The sequence below is a fragment of the Aulonocara sp. 'chitande type north' Nkhata Bay genome, linkage group LG19 (genome assembly GCF_057382095.1).
Source record: "Aulonocara sp. 'chitande type north' Nkhata Bay isolate Kocher_YH1m ecotype deep benthic linkage group LG19, A_spYH_male_GT1.1, whole genome shotgun sequence".
NCBI classification, from domain to species: domain Eukaryota; kingdom Metazoa; phylum Chordata; class Actinopteri; order Cichliformes; family Cichlidae; genus Aulonocara; species Aulonocara sp. 'chitande type north' Nkhata Bay.
In genome coordinates this window covers 19,968,537-19,989,863 of record NC_141362.1, presented here as the reverse complement: position 1 = coordinate 19,989,863, position 21,327 = coordinate 19,968,537, and the positions used below count along the sequence as shown (strand labels likewise).

The following is a 21,327-nucleotide window of genomic DNA, read 5'->3' as shown; positions in this document are numbered from 1 at the left end:
CAATAATGGAGAAGAATCATGCAAATGATGACAATTTGAATATTTTTCAAGTTTTAATGTTTAATGCCTGTAATGACACAATATTCAAGAGATGCCATAGCCTCATAAAAAGCTTTTTTCCTGCCTTCATTTTCTCTTCTGCCTAAAAGTACAAAGCTGCACAAGGTGAAGTTTAATTAATTCCGAGTTTAAGGTCTTCTCGCTGACTTTTCTTTGGTGTTTTTTTAACATGTGTTTCATTTTTAATGCCGAACATTAAAAATGCTTCTGCAGCACCGGAGAACATTTTCAAACAACAAATGGAGAAATAATAAAAGATGTAATATAGAAACCATTAAGCTGCTTCAGTTTTGGCCTTTTTGTCTTTTCTTGTCTTTTTGTCTGCTGTATCCTGTTCACTGTAAATTAGATGCTCTAGATCTGACCTGAACACAAACAGGACGGCGTAAGAATACATTAAATGTTCCCATGTGGTTAAATAAAGTAACTCCAATAAGTAAATTCTGAAAATCATAAAAACAATACATTTGAAGCAGGAGAGATTATGTAAGTATATTAATGAAATAAGTTGCACTGTTATTTACACAAATAAAATACAGGAGAACATGACGAGGAGGGCCAGACCACCAGGAATATTCATGAGTAATTATGAATTAATTTGCTGTGAGTCTCAGTTTTATTTTATTGCAAACTGAGATTCATTTTGTATGACAGCATTACATCAAGCTTCTTGGAACACAAGTGGGAACCTTTCTACACTTTGCTGACATTTCTTTGGCAAAACTATCAAACAAATAAAATAAAAAAGATCTTTTTTTAAGCATCAGGCATTCATTTAAATAAATCAAAATTTAACCACTTCAGTTTGTTACAGTAACAAAACTGCAAATGTAAATTGCAACAACTACTGATTAGTTATCATAAGATATATAAGTTCTATAGTACCCCTAGTACTAGCTTTGTTCATACAGTATATCTGGTCTCCAGAGTGATGCACATCAGCATTTTAATGGGACTAAACAGCACATTGGAAACATTTGAGTGCAACACAAAACAGAATAGAGCAAAAACAACCCACAGTGCCAGTTTCAGCCAGCAAAGTAAAACTCGTGCAGAAATTATTACACAGATCAGCTCCATGCCTTTTCTGGGTGTTTGGGATCACATTTGGCTTCAGTTATATTAAAATGCTGAACAAGGCCTTCACGAGGTATTTGTGAGAGAGCTTTAGGTCTCTGGCATTTCTACAAGGCCTCAAACTCATCAATCCTCTGCTTGGTGTTGCCCATACGGATCTGACGGAGGGTCTTGTACTTATCACGGCCAGCGCGGACGTTCTCGGCATGGAGTTTATCGTTCTGGGTCTTCTTGTTATCGTCTCGGGATTGTGCCAGCTCTGAGCTCAGGTCCTGCGGAGGAGTCGTGCCCAGTTATTAAACTGTATACAATTCACTTCATCAACAGATATCTTGGCAACACCTCCATTAGAAAGTGATATCTTTAATTTAATCATCTTGTTCTTTTGGCTGTTCCTTTTTGGGGTTGCCACACTCGATCATCTGCCTCCATTGCCTCACTATATCACTTGCATCCTGCTCTGTCACACCGACCCTCTGCCCATTCAGGTCACTCCCAATGAAAATCTTATCGCCAGCTCTTTTTGTCAATGTCACCATCACCTTAAACCATAATCATACCAGGTTTTACTACCATCTTGTAAACCTTCCTTTTCACTCTTGCTGCAAATTCCCCCTGATACTCGTCTTCACCCACTCCACCCTGCCTGCACTCTCTTCTTCACCTGTCTTGTGCACTTTCTGCTGCTTTGAATGCTTGACCCCCAAGGTATTTAAACTCATCCACCTTCACTACCTCTGCTCCTTGCTTCTTCTCTATTTCAACTATCTGTCTCTTGCTCACACATGTCTCTCTTCTGTCTCTCTTCTACTGCTCTCTCCAGCCCTTGCCTCCCCTCTCCAGGCTCTTTTCCTGAAGTATTACAAGAGAGGGAAAAGAGCCTCAACGAATCGTGATTGAAAATGTGAGTGAATTCAAAAGCCTCAAAGATGATGGTAGAAGTATTATCCATTAGAAAAAAAAACTTTTAAAAACCTTATTTTGGGGCAAAGTCACAGATAGTTTTAAATGTTTATGTTCGAGTGAAGATTGAATTTAAAGTTAACTTTGATAATGCCTCGATAAACTCTTCCAAGAAAGGTGCTCAGGTGCCGAGTAGTGAGACTTATTTCTAGAACAACATTATTTGGGCTTCTATAATAGATGCTTAAAATTTCATGGCTTTTTTTAACACAGCATATTTTTGCTATAAGTGTTTTGGAAGCTATAGAAAAGCTACGAGAAAAAAGTGTCTTAAGCATTGCTGCAGACTCCGGCTGATCTGGGATGTATTCCAGGTCCCTGAACTAACCTGAAGCTGCTTCTGCAGGCGCTCGTTCTTCTCGGCCTCGGTGAGTCGCTCCTCCTCCTGGCGGTCATAGTTGATGCCTTGTGTCTGCAGCTCGGCGCTATAGGTGCTGTTTTCTTCGCTGTGCTCATGGTCACTCTCGCTGTCTGAGGAGGAGGAGGAGGAGGAGGAGGATGCATGCTCAGCAACAGGAGCTGAGTTGGCAGAACTCATCACAGTGTGCAGCTCCTCCTTCGTTTTCAGCAGACTCTCCTCCACTTCGACAGCCTAAAAGGAAAGGTGGGGAGAGGCGTGTGTTAGATTTGCTGGTGGTTTGCATCATTGAGCATTTGATTATAATATAAATGTAGTATTTTAAGTGTTTTAGTTGTATATATGTGACAGTAATACCCAAATTTGCAAGGACATTGACAAATCAAGCTTTCTGGTTTTTGCAAACTTGAACCTGCCTTTCTGACCTCTCCACTAAAACATGGCTCCTGAATTTATACTTTCAAACCAAAGCAATCTAATATGAATAAGATGCAAGGGTTACAGTACATGAGTAGTTATGTTTTTGAGGAAGTATGCAATGTAAATTACAGTGCAAAAGATTCAAATTATGGATGACTTATACAGATAAATCGTTTTCTTTCTTTTAAACAATAAATTTATATTTGATATTGTGCTGGGACATTTTTCTGGTATTTCCTGTGACTTGTGGAGCTCTTGACTGCATGCTGGAGACCCACCTTGTTGTGCCATGTCTCAGCCTCTTCCTCCTTGGCTCTCTTGGCCTCCTCCAGCGCAGTAATCTTGGCGCTATATTCGGCCAGCTCTGCAGCCTGAAGGAGGAAGCACAACACTGTGACGTGAGAATAACAGAATAAGCATGCTGTCATTTTAGAAATGTGATGAAAGCAAAAGCAAAAAACCTCCGTGTTACTTTAATCTGCCATTAGAACAGCCGATAAGTGCTTAGAATGAATTCAGGAGATTTATCAGGACTTTTTCCCTCATGTGCTTCACACTCACCAGCTGCTCCTGGCTCTTTAACTGGTCCTCAGCTTGCCTGGCCAGCTCCTCCTTGGCTATTATAGCCTCCATCCTCTCAGCCTCCAGCCGGGCCGCCTCCTCCTCCACCCTCCTCCTCTCCTCCTCCAGCCTCATGGCCCGGTCCAGCTGCTCCTGAAGCTCTGCGTGACAAAGTCAGAACACGGGGAAATCTATAAAGCACTGTACGTTGTTATAAAAATGCAGGATAAGAAACTCAAAACTGATTTGTCTTAAATCGGGGTACTTTCTTTTTTAAACATTTCTATGTTAACATCATAGAAAAAATGATTAAAGTTACAGGGAAAAAAGGAAAATACAGTACTATTAAAATATTTTGGTGGTTCCAAAACTCTAATAAAGGTTTCCAAAATTAAATTTTTTTTTCTTCTACCTCAATAAACATAAAGCAATATTTTTGAGTAAGTCGCAACTGAAATATTTCAAATCAAAGGTTTATGTATTTTTTATAAATAATCGTTTACGAAAATGTTTTAGTCATCTAGTCATCTGACCAGGTTCATGCCAAATTTTTAATCATATTTATGTAACAAAATTACATGGAAAATAAATATGTAATAAATTAGTTAAAGTCATCCTTTTTAGAAGAGTTTTATGAATTAATTTTATTATTATTTTTACTGCACGTCTTCATTATCATAAGACATCAAGGTTGTTAAGATCATAGAAATATGAGCCTTGTGTTTTAGATTTTAAAAATGATTTGAACGTTTTAAATGCTAAATGCCGATGATTGGGGAAAAAATATGTTAACTGCAGATATTTAAAGAAATGCTTTTTGTGAAGATCATATGTTTGACAAAATTCGCCCAACATAACAAAGTTGCTTTTCAAGTAACGATCTCCCATCCTCCTCACATCTTTGTCAAACCATGTTTTGAAATCTGCCCTTCCAACTCTCAAATATATATTCCACCATATGGGGGAGAAGCAAGGGAGGATGATGGAGGAGGGGGTTTTACCTAATATGGTGGTGGGCTTTTTACCAAATGTCAATAGTACTTTTGAGAAAAGGGTTTTCTGATCTTCTTCTTAGAATATATACAGTACTGTGCAATGACGGTTGAAGTTGGGTAGTGGAAGAGCTGATATAGATGTGGCATTTATGTTTATTTTTATTTTTGAGAGCAATTAATGATTAAAATATCCAGGTTTTACAAAAAAAGCCCCGCCCCAAAAAGTAAATTAACCAAGAATGAAAGGTTCATGTTTATAATGTGGGACACCCTTTATCGCTTTAGCTCACATATGTAATAGTTTCTATCAAACAGTGTGAACTTTCAAGTTGGAACCCTGAAGTGGATGGATGGATGGATGGATGGATGGATGGATGGATGGATGGATGGATGGATGGATGGATGGATGGACGGATGGATGGATGGATGAATGGATGTATAGTTAAGCCGTAAACCTGTAATAGCTCAAATCCTCAAGGTTCTACAGGTGTTAGCAGATGGTTAATAAACGGTTTAATGTGGACTACTGAGAAAAAAATCAGTGAAATCTCCTTTTTCATAGCACTATACAACAGATAAGATCCGCAGCGATGCAGCTTCTACGTCAAATTTTCTATCTCACCTCTCTCTGCTCTCCTAGTTGTCTCTTCAAACTGGTGGAGCCTCTCCATCAGCTCCCGCTTTTCTCTCTCCATCTCCTCCTTCTCCCTCTCGATGGCCGTCCTCCTCTTCTTCTCGCTCTCCAGCTGATCCCTGCAGAACACGGAAAAGCTCAATCGCACGCCTAACGCAAAGCCTACACATTTCAAATTCCAATTAAGTTTGCCTGCATCATTTTAACCGGGCGCTTAGCTTCACCCACCTCTCCATCTTCTTCTGCTGCCTCTCCTGTGTGGCCTGAGCCTTCATCTGCTGAACCTCGATGGTGTCGGGCTTGCGGCGTCGCATGTACAGTTCATGGTTGCCCATGCACAGCTGCAGGATGCCCTTGTTGACTTTAAGCCGTGGAGCGTAGAATACAAAGTCCTTTAAAAGACAGAAAAGTAGAAGACAACTTTTTTTTCTTTTTCAAAAAGGGCTCCATAAGCTTCGTTTAAAATCTCTTGGTATAAAAAAGCTGTTTGATACTAGTGAAGATTATTAAACTCATAAAACACTTACTTGGGCTTTCTTGTCTATGGGCTTAATAACAAATTTCTTATCATTGAAAGAAATGTTTCTAATTTCACTCCAGGGAAATCCAATCTTCGGAGTCAGCCTGAAAAATGGATAAAAAGAGATATTTTTCACAGTGTGATATGAGCTTTAAGTTTGTTTCTTTAAAAGGTTCACAGCTGGACAGGTTGACCCATGCGGTATCAGAGGAAGAGGCTGGGGAGGGTTTGTAGGTTCATGTTGTAGTAGAATTGGGTCAATGACCTCTTCAAAGCAACATCCATATAGTTAGATGCGTTATTTAAAACCAGCCACTGAAAGGAAAGTTGACACACGCCTCCGACTGAGGTTTGACCGCTGGTGCATTGATCTCCTGTCTACAGATGTGTTTTATCAGGTCAGCGCACAGAACAACGTTACAGCAAACAAAAGCAGGGACAAAACAACAGAAATACAGAGAGAGAGATTTACTACAAAAACTGATTTACTTGTCGTTCTTTGCATAAATGTTGAGGCCTAGAGCGTCGACTCCCAGGAGCAGGTCTGTGCCCTTCTTGTTCTTGATGTCAAAGTAGTTAATGCCATACATCTCAAGATCCTGGGTGATCTTCAGGTACTCAATCATGGCCTCTTCCCTGTTCACATTAGATAATTAAATAAAATATTAAATATTCAACAGACTAATTTGTCTTTTACTTTATTTTGGGGGGTTTAAAGTGTGGCGGCAAACCTCCACCTAATAATCCATGTCCCTTATTAACTAATTAGAACCAAAAAAAGCAAATAATCATTACAACAGAGTGCGTGAAGCTTTTTTGGGCATCAAAAACACAGCAATGAGTTATTTGCTGCTGAATTTCTTTTTCCTTTATGCTAACACGGTTACACTGCAGCATCTGTAAAAGCTGAGTGATCATGAGTACGATAAGAACAAAGCCTTCTAAGTCTACTTTACTTTACTGCTTGTAAAAGTTCACTGACTACAAAACTTCAGGACGCTGTGAGACCAAAAATGCTGTTCATTCTTAAAAAGTAAAGTCCTGAAAGCATCCATTTGAGGGAGGAAATTTACGCCACTCAGCCTTCACTTACTTTAGCATCGCTCCGTGCTCCTGGTGCCAAACCTGGATTCTCTCCTCCCACTGCTCCCTTGACAGCTTGTGTTGGTCCAGCACTCTGAGGGGAGCAGCAAGCTATCAGCAACCCATGCTGGTGAAAATGTAAACAGTCTGTGTATACATACAGGGTTAAAGCATACACATGATGCATTGTTGTGTCTTTCCCGGCATCCTTTGTCAGGAGCCGAAGGGGCATTATCACACATTGGTTAATATTTCGATAATTCGGGGAGGCTAGTAGCCAGGATGAGTTCCAGATTTGCTGTAAAGGAAAAGAGGTCATTTATCCAGAAGACTATCATTTATGATGCGGCTGTTCTGTCATTTTATGAGTGCAAAGTTGATGCAAAAACTACACCAATCACAGATAAATGGTCCTAATCTTCTTTTAAGTGCACTCAGCAAGGTAAAAAGACAGAGCCGCTTCATCCATGTGGTCATGTGTTTAATTTTAGAAAATAATCAGTTCACTAACTTTTAGGGGAAATAAGATGATGAATGACAAATTGTATTTAAAAAATGTGCTACTGACTATCAGAGTAGCTGATGTCTGAGAATTATTTGAGAGAATAACACTCGTAGTAATAAAACTGTGAAAGCCAAATCTAGTTGTAGCGTTAGAGGAATTTTATCTACATTTTGGAACGTCACAATTGTAAAGAGTTCCCGTAGGATAGATGCGGTGTTAATCTTTCAACTCGGATCACTGCTGCATAAATCTGCCCTTGCAAAAAAGCAGTAAAGTTGTACTGAGTTGCAAAGAACTGATTTCCTGCTCACCAATGTGCAGCTGCTGCAGATCCACTCGCACTCACCTCTTGGGCAGAAGACGCTCAGAGGACATGTAACGTGGCTTGTGCGTTGACTTGTTGTACTCGCCATACTTTGCCTGGATGGCGTAGGAGCCCAGCAGCACGGCGGTCTCTGGAGGGCTGTAGATCTCCTCATTCAGAATCGCCTCCTTCACCTGGAGGAAGAAGAGCCTCCTGGTGATGTCCTGGATCAGCTCCTCGGCTGCATCCTCAGGGTAAAACTTGACCAACAGCTTGAACTGCAGGGGAGTCTCTTTCTTCACTTCCTGAGACATCACCTAGAGGGGCAATAATTAAAGAATAAAATATGATTGAAGTTCCTACAGCAGAGTAGTAAAGACAGCTAAATAAATAACAGAGTGTGGGCAAGAATCCCGTAGAAAAAGGGTCAAATTACTTTTACGAACAACACGTATTTTAACTCTCGATTTAACAATTAAATGCTTACTTGCACACAATACAGAAAAATCCAAATTAAATAGACACATAAAAATAATACAGTACATTTAATAATAAAAAAGATGTAGAACTGAGAACTGCAGCAGGCCTCTGGGTTTTTACATTTACAATTAACAATTCTAAACAGAGTAGATGAAACAGAGGTTAACATCACTGCAAGTCCTCACCTTCTTTTCAGAGTTCAACCATGAGGTGAATCCTCTGATGTCAACAAACTGCAGCCCGAAGTACCAAGTCTCACGCAGGCCGATGGTCCTGGAAACCTTCAGAGTGGAGACATGATAACAAAATCCTGCACATCTTCTCAACAGCTTCTTCACTTTTTAATCAAAACCTCCTCCATGACTCTTGCGGTAATTTCTCCCTGAAGAATAAAACCTTTGGATAAGATTACAGAGCTTTTAAATGAGAACGTTAAGCTTGTTTTTTTGATTTTTTTTTTTGTATCACAAAGGGGCTCATTAAACTGGCCAGCTTTTACCAGACTAGATCTGTGGGACAGCTATGGTTACTAGTTGCTTTGCTGATGGAATAAAATACCCACTGGTTACAGTTAAGACCATTTATCTGCAAAACAAATACCAATGCGAGTGTATCTGACTGAAAGTATTTCTCTGCTGAAGTATTTCAAAGGTCTGTACTGTATTTACACTGTTGTATTTGCTGCTACTTGGCGTTAATCCATCACTTTGCCAGTCCATTTTATTTATTTATTTTAAATGCATGAAAGACTTCTCAAAAGAAAGAAAGAAACAGAAACTTTTCAGTCTACATAAAGTCATCCGGGATCTATAAAATAATACAGGATGTGCTTTGTGAACTGCATCACACCGACCTGGTCAAAGAGCTGCTTCCCTGTTGTGTTGGGGTGGAAGGAGAACTCCAGCTCCGCGTCCATTGTGGTGACGCGGACATTGACCTGCAGCATAAAGGTCATTTAGTCACGTGATGACAGAGATTTCTTTTTGTATACACATGAATCATATTTGCAAACAATCAGCTTCCTTTTCTCAGAGAATCTGTAACCGGGCAGAAATATTTTACTGTGATCTTATTATTAGTTTGCAGCAATCAGCGATCAGCCTGGAAACATAAAGATATTGTAGTCATATGTGTGAAGGAGCTGTGAAGTGGATTATTCATAAACCATAATTGCTCACTATCTCATTAGACTTCGGACTACTCTTGCAAGGTTACACAAGGTTGCACATACGCAGATTACAACGCTTGCAGAGTTGACTTTACCGTTGTTATTCAAGATCAGCCTGTTTTATAACAACAACGATTAAAGTGGAAAAGAAATGACACTTTAAAATGTCTATAGAGCAGATGTTCAACATAAAAAAAACACACTAAAGCACCCAGGCTGTTCTCAACACACGGACCCTGATCACAGGCCAGATTGGGCTTGTAGCAGTTACACAATTGTTTTATGAAGTTATACTACAGCACGCCCCGGGTGTCATAAAGATAATCCCATCGAAACTTGAGCAGCAAAAGCTGGAACATCCATTTGTGAAACCTCTAACGTGTTACTCAACTGTTACCACCTCCAGTGATGGCATGCATAAGGTAATAGCTCAACTCGCTGACATCCTGCAGGTGTTTCCTACCTGCCACAACCTTAATCGCTCACTAATCACTGACTGTGGACATCACTGATGAATCATTAATCCATTAGACTCAGTCACCAGTTTATACCGTTGAGCTATGTAGGATTATCTTAATTTGTTTATACTTGGATTGTGCTTTTTGGTACTGTCGCACCTCTTTTGTTTAGCTGTTCAAAAAACGTTTTCCACAACGCAAACAACACCTGCAACTATGACTCATAATTTTATTTGATTTGTAGTTAGTTTAAGGTCAGTCAAATGGACGTAGACGTCAGAATGACCTCTTAAGAGAGGCTTTCTCCTTGCAGTGTCAATATAAGCACAGAGCTGCTTTCGTAATGCACAGGCCAGTCGTTCTTATCAGTTTTCCGACAGACTGATGGTGAAAGCTTAAGTAACTGCGGACATTTAGAACATGAGAGTTTTCTTTGTTTAAGACAGAGGTCTCTTGTTTGGTGCAGGGTGCCTCAGAAAATCAAACGGAGCAGAGAAAAGCGGTTAAACTGTACAGTCATGAGTTCGTTCTTAGCATTTAAAAATCACTCCAGTGGCACTAAAGGGAATTACCATGATTGCAGTGCATTATGCATGCCCAGAGAAACAGCAGACAGGCTGGTTGCAGACCTGAAGTAGCATTTTTCTGTCAGGAATGTGAGCAGCATGGGTCAAACTCTACACTTAGTTAATGAGTAAATGCCAAGAAGGATCTTGGACTCTTGGAAACAAGAAGCTTGGCCAGATTGTTTATTTCTTTAAAAAAAAAAGGACATTTAATTAGAAATTAAAGCTATTAAATCTGTATTTATGCAAGTAACTCTGAAATGTATCTAGTGGTCATTCTCAGCATAAGCAATTCAAAGAAACCACACAAATAAATGTATAAGCCCACCACTGACATTTTTGAATATGCAACAGGAAGAAACACTTCAGTGACATATAATCATTTAAATCGTGGTGATCCTACCGTTTTGGGCATCTTGGCTGCGGTTGGTGGATGAGTAGTACCAAGTGGTTCCCAGGTTGTCACAGGTTGCAGTGAACGTCTCCCAGCTGAACGTGCGCCTGATAAAGAGCGCAGCACCGCTCTCGCTCGAAAACTCCTGGGCAGGGCTCGTGCCCTTTGAACTCAGCAGATTACGCAGAGTGACGTGAGAGTTACTATCACAAAACTGAAAGATTTACTTCCAATGTGGCCACTGGCAGCGCAAGATGCGTAATTCCACCCAAAGACTATCACCTGCTTCAGCACCTTAAGTACTGCGACCTTTGATCAGAGCAAGCAAGACTATAAGGGGCCGGACGATCTATTTATGTCGCCTGTTTGGAGGTGACAGCAGAGAGGGCTGTCATAAAGAGATCGTGTCAAGGTAACACAGTTGTGTGTGGTAGAACACGGATGAGACCAACAAAAGATTAGAACATTTTCAGACTTTAATGAGAATTGTAGACGAACAAGTTGAATACATGTGGACCGATGAACACTAACAAAGCTGCAGATTTATTGTATCCTAAACATAAATATTCCACTGAGTCATTCACATAATTCATTTAGTTTCACAGTAAAATACAGAGTTCAAAAAATGAATTGATTAGTGACTAAAATAATCAGCTACAGTCTCTCATTTATAAAAATAAAACAAAACACTGCAGCTACAGTGCATGAAGATTATTTTAAGTTTGGAAGGATCTTTGAGCTCCTAATGTTTAGAGTATGAAATTAAATGGCTTAGAGCACTGTGAGAGGAGCAGGAGGCATCTTGATCTGTGCTTAAACTTCTTTAAATGTGTCTCCGGGAGACCGTTAACTATCTGCATACTCTTACTCCAAAGTCCCCGCTTTTTATCTTAGTCAGATGATACAACAGGTATTAAAGTAGTTGGTGCACCGTAAACTGGTCAAAGCTATTAAAGCGCTATTTAATTCTCAATCTTGAGTCAACAGGATAATGCTTCTCCTATTATTGCACATGTATCAAACTTCTTCATCGCGATTCTTGTCAAGTAAAGTGACCACATGAAATTACATTAAAATTCATCTTTGATTTGAAAATGAGGCTGGTCCTCGGGTTTGAAGTCTTTGTTGGGACTTCCATCCTCGTTCAGGATACGGGATGCTGTGTAACCCACAATGGGATACTTGGCTTTGTAGGTGCCTTCAAATATACTGTCCAGAGACTTTAGCTGCTCTTCAGTGAGGCCTGTCTGTGGAGGTGAAGATAATTAAGGAACATTAATCAGTGCTTTTTTAATATATGTGTGTTTTTTAACCTTTGAGCATTCTGACTTGTGGAAAAGCTCGGAGACCTGTACCTGGGAAAAGGGGTGCGCTTTTTGGGAAAGCTATGCTTGCCTATTTGCCCCCTTTTATTTATTTCGTTTGCTAAGAGTTAGAAAGAAAGACTATTAGCACTTATGCAAAGAACATACTTAAAACAGCGAGATGATTACTTCAGTCTTTTACAATAAAAAGTGATCTAAATGAACTTTTACTTTAATAAAAGTTGATATAATCGCATTAGCACAGTGTTGTTTATGTTCCCTAAAAGATCCTATTTATTCACCTTAGTTTCACCTCATATTTTTCACACAGCTGTCAATACCTCACCTGCACCTGGGTCTGTGAAACTGTCCCTTTAAATGTATTTCCTATGAATCATAAGTTGTCTGAAATGTTCAAATGGTGACATTTTGTAAGGAAGTCTTGCATTTTTTCACCTTTTATGGCCTTTGGTGTTACAGAAACTTTGTGATTTATTGTTTTACTTGCTCCAGTCACTTTGCTTTTTAAAGTGTCTACACCGGGGGAAAATGTAGTCAGAGCATTAATGAACTATTGTACAATCCTGTCCAAAAGCCTTGAGCCACACCTCATCCTTTATCTTATGCTGGGAAAATGGGAAATTAGTGCAGTGATTTATTGAAATATGTTTGCACATACATGGAAACACAGAATGTGAGTGAAAAACAGAGTTTACACAAATCTAAGGAGCATGAAAGTCAATATTTGTTATGACCACCTTCATTCTTCAGCACAGTCTAAACTTAGTCAGCAGTGTCTTCGTCAGTTTTCTTGTAATTTCTTTAAGTAGTTCTCAAGAACAATTCTCCAGGCTTCATGAAGGATATTCAAATATCTTCTTTGGATGTTCTTCTGTTGTTCTCTGTCCAGATGATCCCACAGTGCTTCGTTAACGCTCAGTTATAGAGTTTTACTGTGTGTTTTTCTACCCTGGTATGCTTTTCCTGCACTAACAGTGTGTTTGGGATCATTGTCATGCTGAGCAATGTGTGACACTGCCCCACCCCACATAATGGTGGGATGGGAAAATGTCTCATATGTAGAGTGAGACTGTTGGATGAGCTACAATGACTCATATTAACAAAGAAAAGGAGAGCGGCACACTGTGCTGTACATTCTTTATCTCAACAGAAACTGCCTATTCTTTGATGAAGAAGATAAAACTGGTAGAAATTTTCTGTTATCTAGTTTTTTTTCTTATTTCAAAAAATAGATATGTATTTGTTGCATTTAGTGTCTTCATCCTCCCCCTACCTGTTACATTCAATCTGCACGGCCAAAAAGAAATTTGGGGGGGGGGGGGGGGGGGGGGGGGGGGGAATCTCTTGCATTAAATGTCAAGTAGAGCAGAATATAAAGAAATGAGGGGTGAATCAAGAGTTTTGCACAGTACTCTACGTTCAGCTGAAACTCACAGTGTCTGATGTCAAGTCTGCGGGGTCCAGTGACATCTTGGCCACAGCTCGAGTGGAGTCCTTACCTACCAGCGCATTATATGGAGCATCTTTTCCATAAAACTCTGGAATGGGTGAAATAAAATGCACATTAAAATCAACGCGCTGACAGCAGAGACTAATAAGCAAATGACCCGAGTCAGGTTAGTTTATAGAGAAAGCCTTCTAATGTGTTAAATCACTTTTTATTAGAACTGACTTTAATGACCGATTTGAATCCAGGAGTTAGATAATGTTTTTTCTACATCTACCTTTTCCCTTGGTGACATCAAACACAACCCCTTTTACTGCCATATAAATAGGCTGGCCCTCCTATAATAGGAAAAGAAAGAGCGATGATAAATATAGATGACTCTTAACAAAAACAACAACAAAAAAAAAAATGCACGCACAAGTAGACACGCGAGTTCATTTTCAGCAGCACATGCCGGGATTTTATTTCTCCAACAGTTTACCTCGCTGCCGTCGTATCTCTGCAGCTCCTCCTCGGTGAATAAACGGACAGGTTTTGGAGCAGTTTTGTGTTTTACTTTAGCATCTTCCGCTAAAGCCACGGCGAGGATGATAAATAAGACACAAAATCGCGCTGTTGCCATGCCAAGGTCGTTGTTTAAACAAGAAGTTCAGGCGGAAACTTCTTCATCCACTTCCCTTTCAATGCCCAGGTACTCTCTGGTCGTGATGCATTTGAAAGCCTCGGAAATTTCACCGACATTATTTTAAACCAGTTCTCGCTGATATTTGTTTATATTCTGGACTATAAGCAATGAAGATGTGATTTTTGTGCATTTATTTGTCATTTGTATAGATTTTATTTAGACATAAATTTAAAAAAAATGTCATAAATATCTTATGAAAAACATAACACCATAGTCAAGTTCATTTGAGTAAAAAATAAACTTGTAGGAATGGGGTGGCATTTCAGTAAAAATGCGGTTTCTTGTCGCAGTAGTATGTTGTTGTTTTTTTTAGATAAATGAGTTTTTTCATAAGTACATGAACGCAGCATTAGGAATCAACCTAAGGTAACGAGCTAGGACACAAGGAAGCCACAACAAGGAAACAAGATCGCATTGAATCGCGGCCCATGGGTCCCCTGTTATTATCGTGGGTTGGGCCTTTATCTACTTCTCCAAAACCCCCAGGGGTGGGTGCTGGTGTCTTTTTTTTTTAAACTGTGAGACTTGAGCTCGGTGGAATGAGGTGTTTTTAAACATGTCAGGTTTATTAGGAGCAATCTGCTGAGTTGGCACAAAAAGCTTGAAGAGCTGCTTTAGGTGAAGTCACTGGAAGTTCCGCAGAGGAATGCTCAGAAAAGGAAGGTCCCTCTCATACCAGGAGGTAAGTTACAAGTTCCTTCGTGTTTGTGTTTCACTCTGAAAGCTTTCATGTTTGTCTCAGTAATCACAGGACTGCTACAGACTGTAGGCTTCTTTTTTTATTGTCTCTGAGGACAGCAGTAAAGTCTTTTTTCTCTCGCTGTGTCCATGCTCCTGTCGGGCGTATTTGGCATCATGTGACTGAGCAGCCGTTTCCTGACTTCATGTTTCCTTTGGGTTTCAGCTATAGTTGCAGTATTCATTTAGATTATTCGCCAGTTCTTATTTTAAGCTTTAAAATAGCTGCAGAAATGGCGTAAAACCTTTTAAAACCACTGGTCGGTATGGCCATTTTAAAGCCTCGCTTGCATTTGGAGCCAGCGCTGACTTGGTCATTAAGTTTGTGGTGCTGTCAGGTGTTTTCATTGTTTAGGCTCTCCTCACTGAAAGATGGTTTGGACATAATGTAAAACAGACAGTGTGATACTTTTTTTTAAAATGTGTATTTTTGTTGTTGTAAGTACATTTACCTTTAACTTATAACCACTGACCTTAAATATCAACACCAGATAAGTTAAACTGTTTTGTCATTGGAGTATTTGATTACAGGTCAGTGAAATGAAAGAAACAGTAATCATTGTTGTTGTGACTAAATGTCAGGTTTGTAGAAGGCAAAAGTAGTGAAATGTTACTGTTTTCTATATTTTGTAATTTCTTTTGAGACAGGGGGTCTTAAAAGAAGGGGTTAAAGTGGGATTTAACAGATTTAACAGATGAGGGAATCCGAAAATTATTTAAAGAAAATAATTACAAGATGTGAAAATTTGTACTGTGAGCTCGAGCAGATTTGTTTTGTGTGTGTGTGTGTGTGTGTGTGTGTGTGTGTGTGTGTGTGTGTGTGTGTGTGTGTGTGTAACCATGATCGGCTGACCTGTGTCCCTGCTTCTCTAAGGTTCACTGCTCTTTGTGGACTTAACTGAACTAAGTCCTAAAACTAGACTTGAAAACAACATTTTAGTTAACAAAAATGAAAAACTAAACCAAATTAAGTAAAAAAGTAGAGGGAAAAATATTAAGCTTTAGTATCTGTTAGTTTGATAAAGTTTCAATAATAACTCGCCCAATGAGACATTGATGGACATCGACCAGCTGTGTCCAAAAATTTTGAGTCACTGCTTTCCCAAAGTTTTGGGTTTTTATTGAAATATCTGAGCTCATTTTCCTAAATCCTGCCTCTGACGCGTGCCCTCCATAGAGTAAGAATTAAAAAGATTAACTAATAGAACTAACTTTTAGAACTAATCCTGAAACTAGTAAAAACTAAAATAAAATTAAACATCTTCCAAAAATAAAAACTAAACTCACACAAGAAAATGTGCTGAGGAAACTAAAAACTAGTAAGTTAAAAAAAATAAAAAAATAAAAAAAGTCAAAATGGAAAAATAAAAACCAATTTGAAAATACGATACTATAATAACTCTGATATATACAGATCTGCTGTTTGATATAACCTGACATTGAGCATGAAAACTGCAACCTGTCAGCAAAAACAAACTGATGTTATATATGATATGAAAACATGTAACTATAACAGATGTTTACATACTACTAAAATATGACAAGTTAACATGTGGAAGATGAATACATTGCAACTAAAAGGTGTGGCGTTACTGAGAAGGGAACAATATACCAAAAACAATAGTGTATGTATGTGTGTATATATATATGTATATATATATTACATATATATTACATATATACATATATATATATATATATATATATATATATATATATACACATAAAACTTACTGTCTTTCAGGTATTCACCCAATAAAGGACCACGAACTCAATAGGTTAAATGCCTTTCAGGCACCGCTACAGTCTGCACCTGTCCTGTTTAGTGGCTGCTCCATACCACAGGACAGACTCAATGACTGCAGTTTAGAACAGGATCAGCATCTCCTGTGGAAGATTATACTTCCCCAGAAGGGGCCGAGTGAATTCTGAGGTGTTCAGAGACATTCAGTCTGCTTAAATCCAGCTAAATGCAGCCAACTGTTTCACAACACAGACGGACAATGACCTAAAACATGGATCCAAAACAAACCTTTATTTTGTTTATTGAAGCAAAGAAGTGGACAAGTGGATTATTTTTGTTGAGGACTAAACTTCAGACAGAAAGGCCCACATACAAACAGCAACCGAAAGTTGCTCCAGTAAAGGCCTCAAAGCATTAAAAAGGAGGAAACCCAGCAATCTGATGTTGTCCATGAGTTCAAAACTTTAGGCCGTCATTGCCAGCAAAGGGTTTTGTATTAGGTTTGATTCATCATTAACTGAAGATCTCAGAGTGCTATTCCACTCCACTTAAAATGGATACAAATGTGACCCCACCTTAGTAATTGTTAGGATTTTAAGTATAGTTTTACTATACTTGTAACCAGAAATAGGTGTTTAAATGTTCTTTTTTTAACCCTACAGTTCAATGATGAGGATGATGAAGGGGGGGGAGATGAAGATGAAGGCAACGCACCGTCTCCAGTCTTTTTTGATGATGCCACTGAAGACCCGGAGCATGAGAAGCCTGATAGCAGCATCTCACAAAGTAGTAGGAGACGTGTTTCTGCACCACATGCTGGACACTCATTACACTGATATATTTTTATGGGTCCACGCTTTTGTGGCATGTAATTGGATTTGTCCACTCAGATTCCTGCCTTTACCCCTTTGTCCCTACAGCACAGGATGACGTTAGGGGGCCCAATCCACCTATGAGATTCAGTAAAACCTGTCTGAAGAATTTCTTCACGGTGGTGCTCATCTTCATCTACCTGCTGCTGACTGCGGTGGCAGCATTCCTGGCCTACCAGACGATCTCTGACTTCTTGGAGAAACTAAACAACCCCGTTATGTCCGTCATTTACAAAGAGGTTGACTCATTTTCATCTCCTGGTTAGTATGAATGATACACTTTTTGGGGCATATTTTAGGACTATGACTGGGTTAGTGGGTGTTAAGTGTGCTGTTATGTCCAAAACATAGAACAACAGGTAACTCATTTCATCCAGAAAATACAGATTGCACTACACAGCAGCACTTCATATTTTTTTTATAAGCATTTAAATCTGCCTTTATCAGCATTTAGCAGGAACACATGCTCTTCATGTAGTGGTTGTCGTGGCACTAGATGGAATAGTATCTGAGTATACAAGGGGATATAGCTGATTAACCATGCCATTAAGATATGGGACAGAGATTTTGAAGCTAAGTGAGCAGCTGAATGTCTTCATGAAGAGAAAGAGCACTACAGATGGCCTGTATTTATATAGCGCTTTACTAGTCCCTAAGGACCCCAAAGCGCTTTACATATCCAGTCATCCACCCATTCACACACTGGTGATGGCAAGCTACATTGTAGCCACAGCCACCCTGGGGCGCACTGACAGAGGCGAGGCTGCCGGACACTGGCGCCACCGGGCCCTCTGACCACCACCAGTAGGCAACGGGTGAAGTGTCTTGCCCAAGGACACAACGACCGAGACTGTCCAAGCTGGGGCTCGAACCGGCAACCTTCCGATTACAAGGCAAACTCCCAACTCTTGAGCCACGATCGCCCAGAATGGGATGTTTGCTTTGAGAGTGTCGATGGAGAAATATAGAGACGGTCAGAAGGAGTTTCAGTGTTTCTGTGGATCAAGAGAAAGCATTTGATAATGGAGAGGAGTGTCAAAGGTGATTTGCAATCGAAGGATAGCAGCACTAGAGAAAGGAAAGGTTTACAAGATAGTAGTGAGACCTGCTATGATGTATGATTTTGAGATAGGAGGCAGAGCTGGAGTTGTCAGAGTTGAGAGGTTAAAATGTTCAATGGGAGTGACCAGTGTGGACAAGATTAGAAATGAGTCCATCAGAGAACCAGCTCAGGTTGAGCAGGATGGTGGATATAGCTGCCAGGCAGGAGGAGAAGAGAAAGACCACAGAGGAGGCTCATGGATGTAGTGAAAAGGACATGCAGAGGGTTTGTGTGACAGAGGAGGATGCTGGGGATGGGGTGAGATGGAGCCAGATGATCCACCCTGGCAAAGATTTTAGAAATGAATACTTCTTTGCTCCTTTTCATTATCACACCTGGCCTGTTTTCTATCGCGATAAACCCCAAATTATTGTTGGTGACAAAATACTCAATAATTGAATAACACTGTGACAGAAGGCAGGCGCTAGTTATGTGTGAATAATTTGTATTGCCTGCTGTGTGGCCACCAGAGGGTGTATTAAATCTGAAAACTTTTCTAAAATTGCAGCTTATCAAATGTGACTTGGTCAGTTGTTGCAGACATGCAATGCAAGGTGCATTTTCTTTTTTGTGTTGTATCTTTGCTTTAGAAGATAATGTGGTTTATTCTTTAATTTTTTTTTCCAGCTAGTCCCTTAAGCCTTAAATCTCCATCTGAAAAGACATCCATGAAAATAGTCAGCAACAGCTGAACAAATCCTGTTCTCTGTGGATGAGAGACACATGGAAGAATTTTGAAATGCATTAAGTGTCCTCGTCTGCGTCACCAAAATAAAACGTGTTTGGAGGCACCCGTTGCAAAATTTTACATTTTTACCTCCACATAGAACAAACAAGTAAATGGCAGTGAGTCCATAAACACTGCTGTTGAAGAACATTGATGCAGACTCTGTTTACTTTCTTTGAGCAGGCATAGCTCTGTACCCCGGCAAAGCCCAGCTGCTCAGCTGTAAACATCACTACCATGACTACATCCCACCTTTAGTGGACCCCGGCAAGCCTCAAGAAGTAGACTGTAACATAAAAGAAGTGACCTACTTTGGGCCATTCGCGAACGAAACAGAGGTCAGAATTAACTTTTTTTTTATTTGGCTGTTTCTCAGACACAACCCACAAGTCTGAGCAATCCTAAAGATGTGCAGCTATAACATAACTGCAAAATTGTCTCCACTGGATTTACATACTATTATACTGTTACAGAAAAAAGCTCTGGTGGTCCGCGGGCCATCTGACGTCCGTAACAAAGAACTGATCTTCATGCAGTTCAGTCGCAATGAAACAGAGGAGGACTTCAGTGCCATCAATTACATGCTTTTTGCCAAGTTTAGTGACTTGACTGACAGGTAATCATTGTTTAATAAGACACTCGAAGCTTGATGTTTTGCAAAGTGTTAACAGTGATTTGTGTGATAGCAGCATATGTGCCTGTTTTCTGCCTGTAGTGCAAATAAATCCGAGTTTATGAGGGACTGTGAGAGGAATTACTCCATGTGGACCTTCTCTGGAGGCTTCAGAACCTGGGTCAAAATGTCATTATTGACAACATCTGGGGTAAAAAATGAAGCTGTCGAGTTTCGACAAGAGGTATTTATGTCCCAACAGTTTACATGTAGTTCCATGCACGATGACATTTGAATTGAAAGTTTTTAATTTGATTATTTATGGTGAATGGTCTAGTCTTCTGTGGTGAAATTCAACGATAAAAGGCCTGAAGGGGCACAAACCGATCAGCTCTACTTTGCCGTCTTTGAGTGGCGAGATCCTTTTATGCAGGAAATCCGACTGGTATGTTCTCACAGAAATTTTCTCCTTATTTGAATTGTGCTTGCACGAATTGCTCATTGTTCGACAAAACTTTGCTTCTTTCCAAACAGATAGTGACTGCGAATGCCTGGAGCTCTATAGCCATCCTCTGTGGGGTCTTCATGGCTCTCTTCAAAGCTGCCAATTTTGCCAAACTCACTATTAAGTGGACTATCAAGATGCGCAAGAGGCATCTGAGGAATAAAGCACGGGAACTGAACCATGTAACCTGAAACACTTTGCAGACAAGACACAATCTTACAATATCCAAACTCTAAGATCTGACGGAGCTGAGCTTTATTCTCACACAGCTGCTTTTTCCAGGTCACTACAGGCACTGTTTTTGTAATCAGTAGTGAGAAATATTAGCACGAGGGCATGCTTATGAATTACATTTGTAGGTGTTACTGCTTCTCTTTTAACATGTAAGCTGGCAGTAATAACTGATTATTACTAGATTATTGTTATTGCTAGATTCATTTTCTTTAAGAGCCAATATTTAGTTACTGCATTTCAAAAGAAGATGTACTTCACAAACACCTTCTAAAACGTCCAATAAACACTGCGTTTGACACGCACACTCAAGAAAATGTTGCTGAAAGCCAAGACACTTTTAAAACTTCTTAAAAGTTGTTTTTAAGTGTAAAACTGAGAAAATGTGAACTTTTGTGTTATATCTTGGACTGGTTCAGTTCTGAAAGTGATAATACTATTTTAAAGACTCTAAAGGGATTTCTGAGAACTGTTTTTAATTTGTAGTTTGTTTCTGTAGCATATATGTTCCAGCAGTGCTGCTGTTTTTCATTTAGATTCAACGTTATGCATCGATATGTTGAAATCTTGCTGTTTAAATGATTTTTCAAAATAAATATGTTTTTACTCTTGTATTTTACTGCCAAATTTAATTTTACACGGTATCAATGGGTAGACTGTCCAGACTTTATATCTTTCCCAGACGAACTGATCCTTGATTTTATCTATATGTTTGGATTTACCTTGAATAGGGGACCACAAATTTGTTAAGTAGAAAAAAATAGATGGATGGAAAACAGAAGCTTCAAGTTA

At 39.5% G+C, this 21,327-nt stretch overlaps 3 protein-coding genes across 5 annotated transcripts; 1 reads left to right on the top strand and 2 right to left on the bottom strand.

The window, feature by feature from the left end:
- Positions 1 to 34: 34 nt before the first annotated feature.
- Positions 35 to 10,703, bottom strand: ezra (ezrin a). 2 transcript variants are annotated; one of them, XM_086274369.1, is made up of 13 exons: positions 10,556 to 10,703; positions 8,814 to 8,897; positions 8,146 to 8,241; positions 7,523 to 7,797; positions 6,682 to 6,765; positions 6,078 to 6,224; positions 5,596 to 5,692; positions 5,297 to 5,460; positions 5,057 to 5,187; positions 3,440 to 3,600; positions 3,157 to 3,249; positions 2,429 to 2,692; positions 35 to 1,409 (listed from the first exon to the last, which is right to left on the bottom strand). In XM_086274369.1, the coding sequence occupies exons 1-13, from the start codon at positions 10,565 to 10,567 to the stop codon at positions 1,245 to 1,247; spliced, it is 1,773 nt and encodes a 590-aa protein (XP_086130495.1). In that variant the 5' UTR covers positions 10,568 to 10,703; the 3' UTR covers positions 35 to 1,244. The 2 variants fall into 2 exon arrangements, with proteins under 2 accessions (XP_086130495.1, XP_086130494.1); XM_086274368.1 differs by lacking the exon at positions 10,556 to 10,703 and having other exon boundaries at positions 8,814 to 8,921.
- Positions 10,704 to 11,027: 324 nt separating this feature from the next.
- On the bottom strand, positions 11,028 to 14,017 carry nenf (neudesin neurotrophic factor). The gene is made up of 4 exons (XM_086274370.1): positions 13,800 to 14,017; positions 13,596 to 13,656; positions 13,306 to 13,409; positions 11,028 to 11,793 (listed from the first exon to the last, which is right to left on the bottom strand). Exons 1-4 carry the CDS (start codon positions 13,938 to 13,940, stop codon positions 11,617 to 11,619), a joined length of 483 nt encoding a protein of 160 aa, XP_086130496.1. The 5' UTR covers positions 13,941 to 14,017; the 3' UTR covers positions 11,028 to 11,616.
- Positions 14,018 to 14,393: 376 nt separating this feature from the next.
- On the top strand, positions 14,394 to 21,149 carry pacc1 (proton activated chloride channel 1). Of its 2 annotated transcripts, none has more exons than XM_086275231.1 (8): positions 14,394 to 14,685; positions 17,148 to 17,274; positions 17,406 to 17,618; positions 19,370 to 19,524; positions 19,660 to 19,802; positions 19,902 to 20,043; positions 20,137 to 20,244; positions 20,334 to 21,149. In XM_086275231.1, exons 1-8 carry the CDS (start codon positions 14,650 to 14,652, stop codon positions 20,493 to 20,495), a joined length of 1,086 nt encoding a protein of 361 aa, XP_086131357.1. In that variant the 5' UTR covers positions 14,394 to 14,649; the 3' UTR covers positions 20,496 to 21,149. The 2 variants fall into 2 exon arrangements, with proteins under 2 accessions (XP_086131357.1, XP_086131358.1); XM_086275232.1 differs by having other exon boundaries at positions 14,395 to 14,685; positions 17,148 to 17,271.
- The last annotated feature ends 178 nt before the right edge of the window (positions 21,150 to 21,327 follow it).

Coding starts and splice junctions, on each gene's coding strand:
- ezra (XM_086274368.1), bottom strand. CDS start 8,915: ATGACCTTTATGCTGCAGGTCAATGTCCGCGTCACCACAATGGACGCG. Junction 8,242..8,813: donor GGAAGCAGCTCTTTGACCAG/GTCGGTGTGATG, acceptor TCCACTCTGAAG/GTTTCCAGGACCATCGGCCT. Junction 2,693..3,156: donor CTGAGACATGGCACAACAAG/GTGGGTCTCCAG, acceptor CTTTCCTTTTAG/GCTGTCGAAGTGGAGGAGAG.
- pacc1 (XM_086275231.1), top strand. CDS start 14,650: ATGCTCAGAAAAGGAAGGTCCCTCTCATACCAGGAG. Junction 17,275..17,405: donor TAGCAGCATCTCACAAAGTA/GTAGGAGACGTG, acceptor TTGTCCCTACAG/CACAGGATGACGTTAGGGGG. Junction 20,245..20,333: donor TTATGCAGGAAATCCGACTG/GTATGTTCTCAC, acceptor CTTTCCAAACAG/ATAGTGACTGCGAATGCCTG.
- nenf (XM_086274370.1), bottom strand. CDS start 13,940: ATGGCAACAGCGCGATTTTGTGTCTTATTTATCATCCTCGCCGTGGCT. Junction 13,657..13,799: donor AGAGATACGACGGCAGCGAG/GTAAACTGTTGG, acceptor TTCCTATTATAG/GAGGGCCAGCCTATTTATAT. Junction 11,794..13,305: donor CAGACTTGACATCAGACACT/GTGAGTTTCAGC, acceptor TCACCTCCACAG/ACAGGCCTCACTGAAGAGCA.